The 13850-nt window shown below is 41.9% G+C and overlaps 2 protein-coding genes across 7 annotated transcripts in view; both read left to right on the top strand.

Moving 5' to 3' along the window:
* The window catches only part of mwh (multiple wing hairs), a 171339-nt gene that overhangs the window by 90717 nt on the left and 66772 nt on the right, over positions 1–13850 (top strand). The gene's annotated exons all lie outside the window — the stretch shown is intronic.
* Positions 2761–12152, top strand: LOC147752334 (uncharacterized). Of its 2 annotated transcripts, XR_015314345.1 has the most exons (3): positions 2761–3709; positions 3922–4207; positions 11924–12152. XR_015314345.1 is itself a non-coding variant. In XM_086971780.1 (2 exons), exons 1-2 carry the CDS (start codon positions 3916–3918, stop codon positions 11950–11952), a joined length of 321 nt encoding a protein of 106 aa, XP_086827906.1. In that variant the 5' UTR covers positions 2761–3915; the 3' UTR covers positions 11953–12152. The 2 variants fall into 2 exon arrangements, 1 of the variants encoding a protein (XP_086827906.1); XM_086971780.1 differs by having other exon boundaries at positions 2761–4207.

Genomic DNA, 13850 nt, shown 5'->3' with positions numbered 1-13850 from the left:
GAACAAATATCTCCAGGAACGTCTGTGTAAGTGTTCACGTTATGCCAACCCAGTTAAATTATTTCGTTAGAGTGTGGCTCACCCATTTGGTGATCAACGTCTACACCGAACTAAATTACAATTGTGAACTATAGACTTAATAAATTACTAGGATTATTAAGTCCTAATTCTCTTTTAAACTTCTTTTTTACTTTTAGCATTCAAACTTTTAGAACTTAAAGAATTGACGAGGTTCGAATAACGAATGAAAGCTCCACTGCGACGAATCAAAAGGATAACTCTGATGAATTTCACTCCCAAGCTGTTTATCAGCTCGATAAGAATTAATGCCGTTGCGTGGTTTCGGTAGTAGAGTCCGTTATTTTCGACACCTAGATGAAGTCTACCTGAAAAAGAAACAGCCGTCGCCTGTCTCGCCTACCTTTCCGTCTGTCTGTACATCGACTATTCGTGTCCAGATTGTCGACATCATTGTCACATTCTCTCTTTCCTTTTCCGTCTGTTATTGCTAGGACGGTAATTATGTATCTTCACTTCGTTAGGAGCATTTCCATCCTGCAGGTGTCGCTATTGCAGGCACGATAAGTCCGAGCAGCGAACGACGCAGTATCCGGTCAGGTCCTTAAGTTGTTACCTGATTCGTTTATCGATTGTGTCCGTTGGATATAGGCACACGCGTTTGTGGCCCTTTCAATTAAAAGGGGATGACTAAGTAAGAGCAACAGGAAAACAGTCGATACTACCAATGGCACGGTATTTGTTAACGTTAAACAGAGGTTTTTGGCAGGTTATTTGCGTCATCGATAGCATTCTGATGACAAACTTCTTAACAAACTTGTTGGACACCCAAATGCTCAGGTTTAGCATTGCGTCCTTTCATCTAGCATCACCGAGATTCTAGGGGAAGGTATCCGTTACGCGTGTGCCGGTCGAAACGGATCTGGCAGGGTCGCTTAGCTTAATTAACTAGCTGCTAGCTAACGACAATTGAAAGGATTCGTCCACCTATCTCCTCTCTATTCCGTTTGTAGCTGCAAACATTTAGCTGCTGCTACAATTATTGAAATTACTTTAATGATCGATTATAACGGCACAACAATCCGTATTACGAAAACCTTTTCCCTTGTTCTGCCAGTTTAAGCACGATTACTAGGGATAATTATTTGTTGTGCACTAACAGTTCCGTATGATGAGCGCTTTTGGACGCCTTTGCCAACGCTTCCAACGCGACCGGCCTAACTATAAACTCGAACTTCGTGCAGCATGTTTATTAATGGCGATGGCGAATTAGCATCATTAGGTCCGTGACACGAATGCTTCAAGGAACTTTCCACGGTAATCGAATTCTTACACCTTGGTGAAATAGGTCCGCGTCGTGCACGCATCCACAACACCTGCGATGAGATGCGGATATACTAGGCAGATTGTTGCTGGTTCGATCGCGCCAAAGGATGTCCGTCTTAAGAGTGAGGTCTCCAGCAGCCCATCTTCACACGGTAGACATTAGCAAAGGCAGAAAGTTACATTGTAACACCCAACCTGAAACACGCCACATCCTGGAGCTCATCCAGTCATTGAGGTCCGTTACGCAAAACAGCGATAGAAATAACGGGTATATTCGAAAAAAGAGAATAATAACTTCAGCCTATGTAGCACTACTACTTGTGTAAACAGAGCTAAAATTAGACCATGATTAAGTTCGGTCGAATGACACGGGAGACTCGGGAACGTCTGTCAGTCCAATAGGGCGTTCTTACGATTACCGACTTCGCTGTAGAGTTCCTTATTACTGCTTAAATCAGTAAAATTAGAATATATCGGGGCCGTATTAAGTACTCGCTAGGTATTTTTGCCTTTCTAGTTAAGATGCGATTAAGTTCATTCCGCTTCGTACGCTGTGTTGAGATCACTGTCATTTTACAGTTGAACGCGGCTACCTCACTCAATATCCGCTTTATCCGCGGATATAGGCCCAATCTGAAAAAGGTTTGTTGTTCTCTCGGAACGAACGGTTTGTTCGAGCTGAACACGGACAATTGCTAACCTGCACTTAGTTACTCGAGCGATGATTAGCAATTCGCAGTGCTATTATAATATATGGAGCTGTAGAGGATTCCGATTGTACCGGTTATGGCATACTCTGATCGTCATTGTTGGGGGACCTACTCGTGCCTTTATCTGCTTCGGACTATTGCAAATTAGCCAATCGTAAAGTGTACCAGACTGGGTGGCCTAGTATTCTGTATCCTTCTATCTTAACCGCGCTCACCCGCCCAACCTGTAAATACCTCTGAGATATGAATCGGAAGATGAACACTGGATCGTTCTACGGATCCGTAGGTTATATCTGTAATACGCTGTGTAATGCAGTTAAATGAGTCTAGTTTCAAGAGTCGAAACTGTTTAGAAAGTCTGACAATGAACAGCATAAGGTATGGTTCCTGCTTAAACGCTGGGCTTGATTGTTATGTCATAGAGTATGCACACAGCTGCTGGATTCATTTCCTTGCCTCTACAACGAGCAAGTTCTATAGGTTTAACTTATAGTAACTGTCTGAAGAATCATTTTTAACTAATAGTTAGCACCACACATGGTTTAGCATTTATAAACAACGTTTAGCTGATCTATACTAAAATAGCTTTGTTATCTAAATTCTATGATTACCCGAAATGGGCCGCTACTATCGCCATAATAACACCGGTCTATAGGCTTACGAAAACTGTGTCGAAGTTTTGTTCAGTTTGTCTAACATCGTTACGCTAGACGACCGACTCAGAATACATATAGCAAATCAATAGATAATCAGCTTACTCTGTTACTGTGTGACATGTTCTGCTTTTTTGATCTACTATGACAAATACTACCAAAGAGAGACTCTTATGAGAGATTCACCCGTAGTTGACATTATCGTGTATGCGAATCTGCGATATTTTGATGGTTCGTACGCCTTGATGCCGTATCTCTACTTTAGATACGCCCTGATCCCAAGTTATAGACTGCAGGACGATTTCAGCATGCGTGCATCATGCATACGGACAGGCTTCTTGTACCCTCTCCCTAATTTCCTCCAGTACGTCGCGGTTTGTTAATGCACCATCTGGCACTCGTCCTAGCTGTTATGTCTAACCTCGGAACTCAGGTACGTTATAAGCTAAGCGGACGATGGGCTCTCGTCTGGGGGACTCGATAGCACCTTAGCAACGTCACAATGCAATGAGCATCCGATGGGTTTACATGTTACAGGTTAACACAGTCAACCTGTATCTTCGCGAATACTGTGTATTGAGTGGCTCGTATGGACAACGTTGTGTAACGTCGAGTGAAACGAGGAAGCGTGACTGTCTAGTGCACCAACGACATGTGAAAACAGCGAGCGCAGTGCTGCTTATGGTAGGACGTTCCTGAGAGGCTCGTGCCTCACAATAGACAAGGTCGTGCTCAACGGTCGCGGTAAATGACAGTGGTGATTGTTGAAACTATGTGTAACAGCAGCCCGTGACAATACAATTGATGACATACAAAAGTGTGGCAAGTTATTTAGTAAGAGATTTAAGCCTTAGAACAACCAACAATTCTGATGCGGTGGAAGCTTTTGTAAGGGATGACTTCCGCCGTTTTGTGCTGTATCGTCTCTTCGCTAGTTCGCTATTAAGGTTTCGTCAGTGGACCCGTCGGTGGACAAATGAAATGCGATCTAGTAATTATTGGGTATCTGAATTTTACTACTTAATTTTAGTTTGAAAAAAATTGACATTGTTTTTGTGTTCTCTTGACAAACGCGACGCTCCATAGCGGATTTTAGGACCTTTTATCAAACATGTTGAAAAGCTCGCTTGCGCATTTATGTCAAACAGCTCACGCCAGATCGTCTATTAGACCTTGCATAGCCTAATAGAAACAACTGATTGGGTAAAATGCAGCCAGGTCGTTCAATGCACAAGTGCCCGTGTCGGAGCTCCAGTTCATCAGGATCTTCAGACAATGAACTGCTCACAACTTCTTCAGAATACTCATTCTCCCGACCTTTCGCCTATGCTTGTAATAGTAGGGATTGTTGGTGTTACTCCAGTCCAGATATAGGTGGCGTACCGAGAGCGTCAGTAGAATCAGCACCCGAAGTTGTTCAAGGAGCGGTCTGGCGACCACCAAACATTGCATTAATCTGTGAATATCTTGACAACATGTGTACCCAAGAGATGGGAGTTGGTAAGTCGTCAGTGAGGAGATTTCAAGTTCTATTTAGCTTTCTTATTGCTAAAAATCACTTTGCCTGTTGACCAATTATAGAGGAAGGGTTTGCCTGAAAAAACATAGGCACATTTTCTGATGCTTCGGAGTTATACATTACATATTTTCTGGATATATATATACATATCCTGCCGACACTGCCGATAGTCTTCAAGTATGTTTCGTAAACATTAATAATATATTAGCCTGTTACAAGCTATTCCGACGGACTTGAAATTCTACAATTTTTACTAGGGGACGAAATTTGGCTGGTAAGCCTCAAAATCTTCAAAACGAAAAATATTTTTAATTTTGAAAGTTAACGGCCAGTGGTCAAGTTTTTACTCCCCGAAGGCTGCCGCATTAGACACGGATGTTTTAAGCGAAAGCGCGCTATACGAATGATGCAAGCGTTTTAAAAACGGACATTGGGGTGTCGAAGATAAGCGAGGAAGTGACCAGACGTCAGGATCCAAGGAACACGCGTTGCCGCAATCGTGGAACTTTTTACCAAAAAAAGAGCTCGGAATCTAAGGGTTCTGTTGAGCAGAACTGACACTCCACATGCTGTATGGTAGAAAATTATAACCCAAATATTACAAATGTGGGAACTAATTATTAAGTGAATTAGCTTCAGGCCAATTGGAAATATCTGGGTGCAAAATTTGTGGAACTTTAATAAAAAAAAAAACGCCCTAGACGAGGTCTGCTTCGATCTCTATCGCCAGGGGCCAGGCGAGAGAACAGCGTCGTCCTAAAGAGAAATCGGTTTCGGTGGCACTGTTGAGCAGATTCGGACCTAAGTTTGGTGGTACCTCTTATGGACACCAGGGGCACCTACTATTATGATATAGTCAAAGATGAAACAATGAATGCAGCTATTTCGAATTCCTCAAGAGGGTCGTAGACCGTTGGCGCGGAAATCAAAAGCATGTATCCTGCTTAGTTGATTACAAAGTAGGCCTCATTGCCATCTTTCAATCCTTTTCTGGACGAGCATAGGATTATTTAGCCTCGGCTTCTACCTGCTTATTCTTCAAATATATGTCCGTATAATTACAGGGCTTTTCGTACACCAAAAAGGCAATAGATGCCAAAGCGTGTCCCACTATCAATTTACCTCAAGAAGTCAGAGACAAAGAAATTACACATTGGAATGTGAATGATAAGTATATAATTGTCTAGAAACTGCCAGAGTGTTAGGACAAGTATGGAAAACGTAAAAGAGTACTTTAACACTTAAAAGTTACTTAGTTTCAATATCCGTCGGATTCGCTTGTAGCAGTTTAATAATTACCTTATAAGGTGGCTAAAGATACGATACAATGTTTCAAACGTTAAGACCTATTTTTTTTTTTCGAATTCAGTAGAATTTCTAGTTCTTTTTGATATCCTCGTCCGTCTATAAAAAGTTACATTATAATTAGCGTTGTTGTTTATTCTACATACAGATCGTTCTTAGCCCAAATGAAGTTCGGTTCTCTCACTTTAAAAAAAGGTTTCCTGTAAGTTCTACGATTTGTTTCATGCACTTTTAGTTTACTTGGATCGATCTGTGGCTCTTCCCTGATACGTATTCAGTCATCACCGTTAAATCATTCAACGATAAAAGAAGACAACAGATGCGCCACATCACATCGCGACAATATCTTAGCTAATATGTATACTGTTGTAAACGTATACTATGTTCCTTGATCTTCTTTCACGTTTTCGTTTTCGATGCATGTCTTCTATTTCAAAATGGCTCTATTTCGCGACACGCACGACTCCGACGCGCTCTGACGCGACAATTCTATTTATCTGATTTTTTTTTATGTAATATGTCTGTTAGACGGAGTCATCACTTAGCATTAACAAAGGTAACGACCAGCTCGAGCGGTTATTAAAACTAGTCACGACAATAGAGACGCCATAACTATTCCTCTCTATGGTAAGAGTAGTACGTTGAGTTTTATTACTTTTATTTATCTTTGTTCTTTCGAATAGTTTTTAAAAATTTTACATTTCGATTCAATATCGGCGATAATTTGAATTGAAAACGTCAAACGTCTGACTCCGTTTTCCCGTTCGTAGTTTCGTAGCAGAAATTTATTCAAATAAATACGATGGTTCTTACGGTTATCCGATCGCAGGGGTTTTATATCGGGGGCCCTGTTAAAATGACGTTGACACAATCGATGTCTGCATAGTAAACGTAATGACCCCTAAGCGGTCGCTAACGTCGCTGCACGAACAGAAGCGTCATAAGCTTTTTTCTATTGCTTTTTATTTCGAATGCATAATTACGTAAATATCAACGGGTGTCTTTTATACATGTATCTGCTGTGATGAAATTTGTCAACGGCTGGTCGATTGCGCTACCATTGCCTTTGTGGCTTTTTTGCTTTCAGCCACCTTCCTATAGACGTCACCTGATACAGAGATACCATAGTGATTTTTTGCCCCATATATGTTTCTGTTATGATTTAATTATCCCTGAGGTACTGTGTACGTGGTGTGTATGCTACCTATTTCCATTTCGTGCCCTAAGACTCATCTATAGCTTATTCTGTGTAGCGCTTCGATGTTGTGACCCTGCAGTTTAGGGATACCTATTCTATAATTTTTACGTTGATAGATATGCGCTAGCCGAAAAGACTATAGTGCAACAAAGACGATTCGAAACTGAGGACGCATTAGATAAGGTTGTAACGACTCTAGTAGCAATAGCCGCATGATATCCAGCGGTGGAAGGGGGGTATGAACGCAAAACTACCTCGTTCGGCCACACCATAAAACTCAATCACGGAGATGGACCATACGAAAAAAGAGGCTACATGGAAAGGTTTGAATGACGAGAATGCGATAAAAAAATGGCGAATAGCAGACGAACTTTTTTTTTCGTTCGACCCACAGCTTCTCGAGCGGCACAGTACACTGGTCGAAGATCAATGACTAGTAGATAAATAATGCCGAATAAAGACAGGTCAGTAAACGAAGCGGCACTGAACATGAGAGAAAAAGAAAGCGTACAAAATGAAACGAAGACCGATGACTGAGATGTCGTAATGTAAAGACGTAACTATAATAGAAATATGAAAATAACAAAACGGTACGAGCAAATACCTTCTCGTGGTCGGTTGTTACCCCTTTCAAACAATTTGCAGTGGCAATGCAAAGTGGTCCGTCGACAGCGACAGAAAAGGATCTTACCTCACTGTAAGAACATGGTCCTTGCTGCCTAAAACTGTTTGAAGCCTGCTAGACTAGCGGTAAGTACGGTGGACCGGTAACTCGCACGGTGCTCCAGTACGGCTTCGATTGATACAGGCGACATTCATTACCTATCACATAATACACACCCTGCGTGTTCGATCGTTTGGTAACGAGAACGATAATACGATCGCAATATTTTGTTCGAGGCTTCTGGTTCTTTCTACCTACCTTCTTCTTCTTAGCGAAGTTCAACGGTAAGCGAATCGTATACATAGTTCCTTAGATAATGCCAGCCGTAATGGCAGCAGCGAAAGTAACAACAGGTCGTCACCGCACACACCTCACTGTTGAACACTTCCTCAAGTGTTCAACTTTCGTTTGTTGGCTTATCGAGCAGGCATTCTTTGGTGTAGACCCAACTAGCAGACGCCCTGCTTAGTATCCGTTGTGTGCATCTAGCACACCTTCGGAGCCATCGGAGAGAATTGTTGCGCCAAAAATGTACAGGATCTCTTCCTGCCATCCAGCCTTCGCTCAATCTGTCTGGCGTGCGACGAGGATAATCATCAATACTTAACAGCGTCAGAAAGCTACTGCTTAGAGAATTGCTCGATCGTCGTTTTCTTCTGGTTCAACCGGTGGCGATCTTGAGCGGATCAAAAGTTGCCGCCAACAAAAATGAACGGAGCGAAAACGTCAAGACGGAGCGAATGACTGAGAAATCAGATATCAGAGAGAGGCAGAGAGAATACGAGACTCGTCGGACGTTGACGGCAATGTATTGGTTGAGTAAATAGCCCCATTGGGTATTTTCACGAACAAAACAAAACGATTTTTGTTCTGTGCCGCTATGCCTCCCATCACGACTTGTCGGCTATTCCCAGGTTCGTTCGGATAGCTCGGACGTTTCTGCAGCCCGCGATATTGCTATTACGATCGTGGTATTGCTCTTATACACGACGATGGCTGCAATGGCGGCGGCAAAGACGTCAGCAACGATGCCGAAGTTGATGACGATTCTTTTTGCTAGCGTCTGTTGATCTCAGCCTGGGCCCGCTTGCTGATCCGCATCTTAGTCATGTTGAATCCGGTAGCGCGTGTACATGCCGCCAATCCGCGCGTCCGAGATCCAGCGGATTTTTTGTTGCGATTATCGATTAGCACAAAGAATAGGAAATCAGGCGACAGCCACCGCCTCATGCGTACTTCCATTAGGTAAGTTAAATCGGGTTACAAAACGGTCGATAGAGAGCAAAGTCCTGGCATCGCATGGCTTTGACGGAATCTCTTCAACCCTGCGAATTTCAACATAACGGAGACATTATATGGCCAATGCGCGCAGCTCAATCCATTGGAAAGCAAAAAGTTCGACCACACTTACATCCACCATGTATATTATGAGAACGTATCTGCTGATAGATTTTCATTGTGTTTCTAGACATAAGACCGCTACATATACCGGTATCGTGTTGTCCAGCTTGGAGCCGTAACGTTGATGAAGATGGATGAAGTTGACGGGGTTTGTCTCGTATCGAACCTGGATGCTGGAGCCGTTTCTGCTGTGGTCAGAGAGACACAATCTGTTGGCGTACATAAATTTTTATCGAGTTAATATGTACCTATAGTATTATCGTTGTTAGCTTGGGGCAAGTTACTGCCTGCGTTGCTGACAACTGATAAAAATGGGGCATGATTGTTACGGGTACATGCGTTAACGTAATCTGTCTTTCGTAGATTTCGATTGCTACCTGATGAAACATCCATCGTTTATTGATTTTCTCATTAAATAAATCACAAAACGCAACACATGGGCCACTGAGTAAAACGATGCTGTTATTATAATTTGCCTGGTCTCAGGCAACGATGGCAATAAGCAATTCCCGCATTGTTACAATGGTAAATTTCTAAATCTTTCAATGCACAGTAGGTTAGATACCTTAATGCACATTGTGGTACGATGTGCCTACGCTCAGTTAGGTAGATTATATCTCCATCCATATGTATCATTCATAATGTTCTAGTAGCGTATATTGCGTTGCCACAAGATCATGGTGTTCTTATTGCATGATTTTCAATTTAGAACATATCTTAGTCTGTCACGGAACTGTAGGACCTCGTGTCTGTCCTGAGCAGACCGCCCGACCTTCGAGTTGACGATAACTGTTTAAATTATCGAAAGCATACATATATTCCAGAAGTCATCGCTCAAATTGTCATGAATTACCATTCTATGCAGCCTTATGACCTTGTACAGCAAATGAGACCAAGCTTTGATAACTATAGCATAAACTTAATGTACTATAGGCCGTCCTAAGGACACATGTAATGCATGTAAGTAAATTGCGGCACAGATAAACGCTTGCCAAGCATTCGACGACGACGATAACGAAAAAACATATTTCCCAACAAAACTAGAAGTGATCCCCAAGTATTAACGGGTTTCAGTGTGGCGAACCTGTCGAAGTATCAGATGTGTTCGCGAGTCACAAGCGACGCTGATATTTCTGTAGAATACTCTCTTTTCTTTTCAATAGAACATTAAGGTTGAAAGCGACGCTATCAAATTATGACAAGACTAATCATTCAAATAAAGTAGTCCCTACTTATAATGGGGGTTAGAGAAAAAAAGGACAGTCATTAAGAAAGAAGCACCCGATGCCAAACTTTCGGCCGTATGCTATGGCATTGGCTGCACATCCCCCACCCCACATACACAAAAATGGTAAGGGAGGGCAGGAAAGATGTCGCACAGGGTTTTTTTCTCTCTGGCTGGTGATAAACCTGAATGAATGAAATGGCCGTACGATTCGGGCAAGCTATGCTACACACCTTGGATGGCCAGTGGCTTCAGTGGAAAGCTGACAACCAATTCAAAAGACAAGGAGAAGAAAGAGACTCGGGCGTAACCACGTGATGATGATTGGTAAATAAGGAAAAAAAAACTATGATCTATGCCAAGTAGCGAAAAAAAAAAAAAGATGAACCAAAGGGGGCAGGCGAACGAGCTGTGATAGGAGGCGGGTTTCGGTGCTGACGTTTGCGACAAAGGGTCTTGTGATGGCGCACGCATAGATAGCGTTGTATTTAAAATTAGTCGTTTGATCTCCTCTTCATCCACCCCGCGTTTAGACAAAATACAATGAACTAAAAATTTGAGTACCACTCGAAAATAACATTCACGCTATCCACAAATACGAGTCGGATGAAAGGAGGACGGAGTCAGTACACCGAACAATGAGCCTTTTTTCAGGCTTTGATGTCCTGAACTTTAACGACGAACACTGTTGCACGCAAGAAACCGCTGTGACAAAGTCAAAGCCTTTGTTCATCATAAGAGAATATCCTATTGCAAAGGCTGGGAGTGATTCGATGATATACGTCGGCTTAATGGACCGACATTAGCTTGCCAGTGCAATGATCTCGCAACTAATCGTTCTAAACGTATCAGTGATGTACTATCTTTTGTAGAGTTTAACAACGAGATACAATTTTGTTTAGTCGGTAGCCAGATCTTGCTTAGAAGCCTGTATAAAGCCTATTGTATTTAGCGTAAATGTTCGTTCGAGTCCTACGAACGGATTGCCACCAACTACTTTCATGGACAAACCGATGACCGGCGAATATAGTAGTAGCAGCAGATAAACCTTTTTGCTCTGATGGGGTAGCAAAACAAAAACCTTTGAGATTTCGACTTTTAACCTACCAGGACCGACTGCGGGCCGTTTTTTTCATTAACGTTTAGCTCTTCTTCTCAAATCTTGAATGCGACCAGGTGGTCCCATTGTGACGGGTTTGATACCAAGGTGCTTTCGCACTGCTTAGTCCCCCCCCCCCAAGGGGTCAAACCGTCGTATAGTCGTGTGTAACGTTTCTAGTAAGAATGGCGGGCGTCTTCGCGCATCGCTGGGTAGCATCTGGCCAAAGCATCTGGCTAAATCAACAATCTCCATTGCCCGAAAAATGTAAAAAAGAAACGCGAAATAATTTTAGCTAAAACTGATGAAGATCTCAATCAAGCTAACAGTATACTTAGTAAGAGTAGCAAAATGTATGTATAAATTAAATAAATAGTTCTCTTACTTAGCAAGGAAACTTACAAACAGCGTCTTGAATTCTCTCGTTTTCTCTAGAGAATCTTTGACGGCCTTTTAGGGGGTATCGTTTTTCAAATCTGATCCTTCCTTTCATTAAGCATAGATTATCAAGTAATCTTGTTGTATCTAAAATCGTGTTGATGTATAGTGAACTCGGCACATCTATTGGTCGAGATTGTAATGCTTCTGAATCGAAGGATTACTCTATAAATTTAGAAAGCAAAAACCTAACCTTTATCTTGTAGTTACATGTTCAAGTCAGTGATGAAAGTTAGGCAACGCTGCCTACAAGATAGCACCTGAGCATATACGGTACGGCAAAGCAATTTGAAGGTTCATGAGGATTGGTAATTTGTACGCCTCTTTCTGTCTAGCGCATTATTCCGGAATTTTCTCTAATTTTCAGGCATACGCTTATTGATACGTGCTAGCTGAGATTATCACAGGCGGAAATCGCTACGGTAGGAAAAAGTTTCCGGAGAAAAAAACCATCAAAAAAGACCCGATTGTAATCCTAGGAACGATAACACCGAAGACTCGCCAATTGACATATGTCACTGTAATTTTATTGGGCGGAATACGCTCTAAAGGATACATAATTGCAAAAATACACCAGTTCTATCATCTAATGCCAACTGTGGCTGGCTACTGTTGTTTTTCGGAAAGCTGTTTCTATACTTCTTTCTTTTAGACGGCGTGCAGTCCCGGACAAAATGTTACCTCATCTCAACTGGCCATGCGGAGTAAGCATATAGTTTTGTCTGATTGATGCATTATCCTGTACAACACAGATACGATATAGGGTGGCCATTGATGTAACTTTAGCGTTGACTTTATATTTACTGATTCATCACTCCGTTCCGAAAAATCCCGTAGTAGTCGTTAGCTTTTAACGAACGAAAAAAAAAGTATGTTTGGCTGTTTTACTTATCATAAAAAAGTATACATTTGCTAGTAATTGTATAAGGACATGATATTGTTCACGATGCTAAAAGGGTTTGGTCATTGATATCTGCGTTACTGTATAGCAGGTTCGCCGTTGTGGCCTACAAGAGACATCGCAACGGCCATATTTTTTACCTGTTGTTAGTTTTTTCCCGTTGTTCGTTCGGTAAAGTTGCCTATTTAACCAGCGTTATATTGCAAAGCATAGCAATGGACAGTATAGTATATGTCTGTGTGTGTGTTTATTATTTTTTGCAGCTTGTTTTTGTTGATATTGCCTTCCTAAGCTCGTGCGACACAAAAATAGATAGGTTCCTGGGAGTCCAAAATTTAACGCGTAAGCCAGGTTGCAAGGTTTATATTTCAAATAGATAACCTCGGTGATATTATATATATAAATGGACATATAAATATTTGTGACGGTAATTGACATATGGTCTTCGATTGCCTTCTCGTGAACGATCTTCCGGTAGTCCCGATAACTGAGATCGCCCGACGTCGAGCAAAAATAGGGAAACGCAACAACGCCAGTCAACAGAACTACGTATAAAGTGAAGTACAGGATCTTTGTTGCTTGTGGTAGCCAATACTGCAGAGCATAAATGAGCCTGTACGAGCACCGCGTGCCACGTAATGTCAGAATCCAAATATGATATCAGTTACGATGGGAAGGGTGCACACTCCATAGAGTGCGTAACGGCCGCAATAGAGACAAATGAATCGAATTCGATGATGGCAATTGTAGCCTTTTTTTTTTTTTTTGCTATTTTAGTGTCCACAAAAATCACTACGAGCTAAGCATTTGGATATAGAACAATAATGAACTTGTAGAAAACGGTTCAAAATTTTTGTTGCTTGGGTGTGTGCTCTAGACCCAGATAGAGACAAAGAATGGAAACGATATTGCAAATGAGTTTCTGCCGAGTAATTTCTGGTAGTCCTTCTCGCCCCGTTCGTCGCTTCTCGGAGAATTGTTATTTCAAGAATAAACATTTTGTTTCATGATATGCGAAGCCTTAGGATATGCTAGTGCGCAGAAGATTCATTTAGCCCTCGGCGATATATTGAGCGTGATCTGAGATTATAACGTAATATTACTGTTCATTCTGAATCGTGCGAGCGTAGCGAGACAATGATGGTATATCGTTCGAAATTAGGTAGATGGAACATTAATGTTTGTTCAGTTCACCTTCGTAGTGGGCTAGCGTAGGAGTAGCATCGAGGATTGGGAATAATGGGTCGTTTCTGGGCTCTATCGCTATGGGCTTTTGAATCCATATATGCCAACGAACGCGCTGTGAGTTCTCTAACGTAATCTCTGGTATCACTCCGCCTTCTCTTTCCTAAATCGGATATCTGCAAGACCAGCTGATTGTTCGAAGAACTAC

This window comes from Varroa jacobsoni, unplaced genomic scaffold (assembly GCF_002532875.2).
Source record: "Varroa jacobsoni isolate VJ856 unplaced genomic scaffold, vjacob_1.0 scaffold_1310, whole genome shotgun sequence".
Taxonomy (NCBI): Eukaryota; Metazoa; Arthropoda; class Arachnida; order Mesostigmata; family Varroidae; genus Varroa; species Varroa jacobsoni.
Note: the sequence above shows the minus strand (reverse complement) of the source record. Positions and strands in the feature narration are given on the sequence as shown.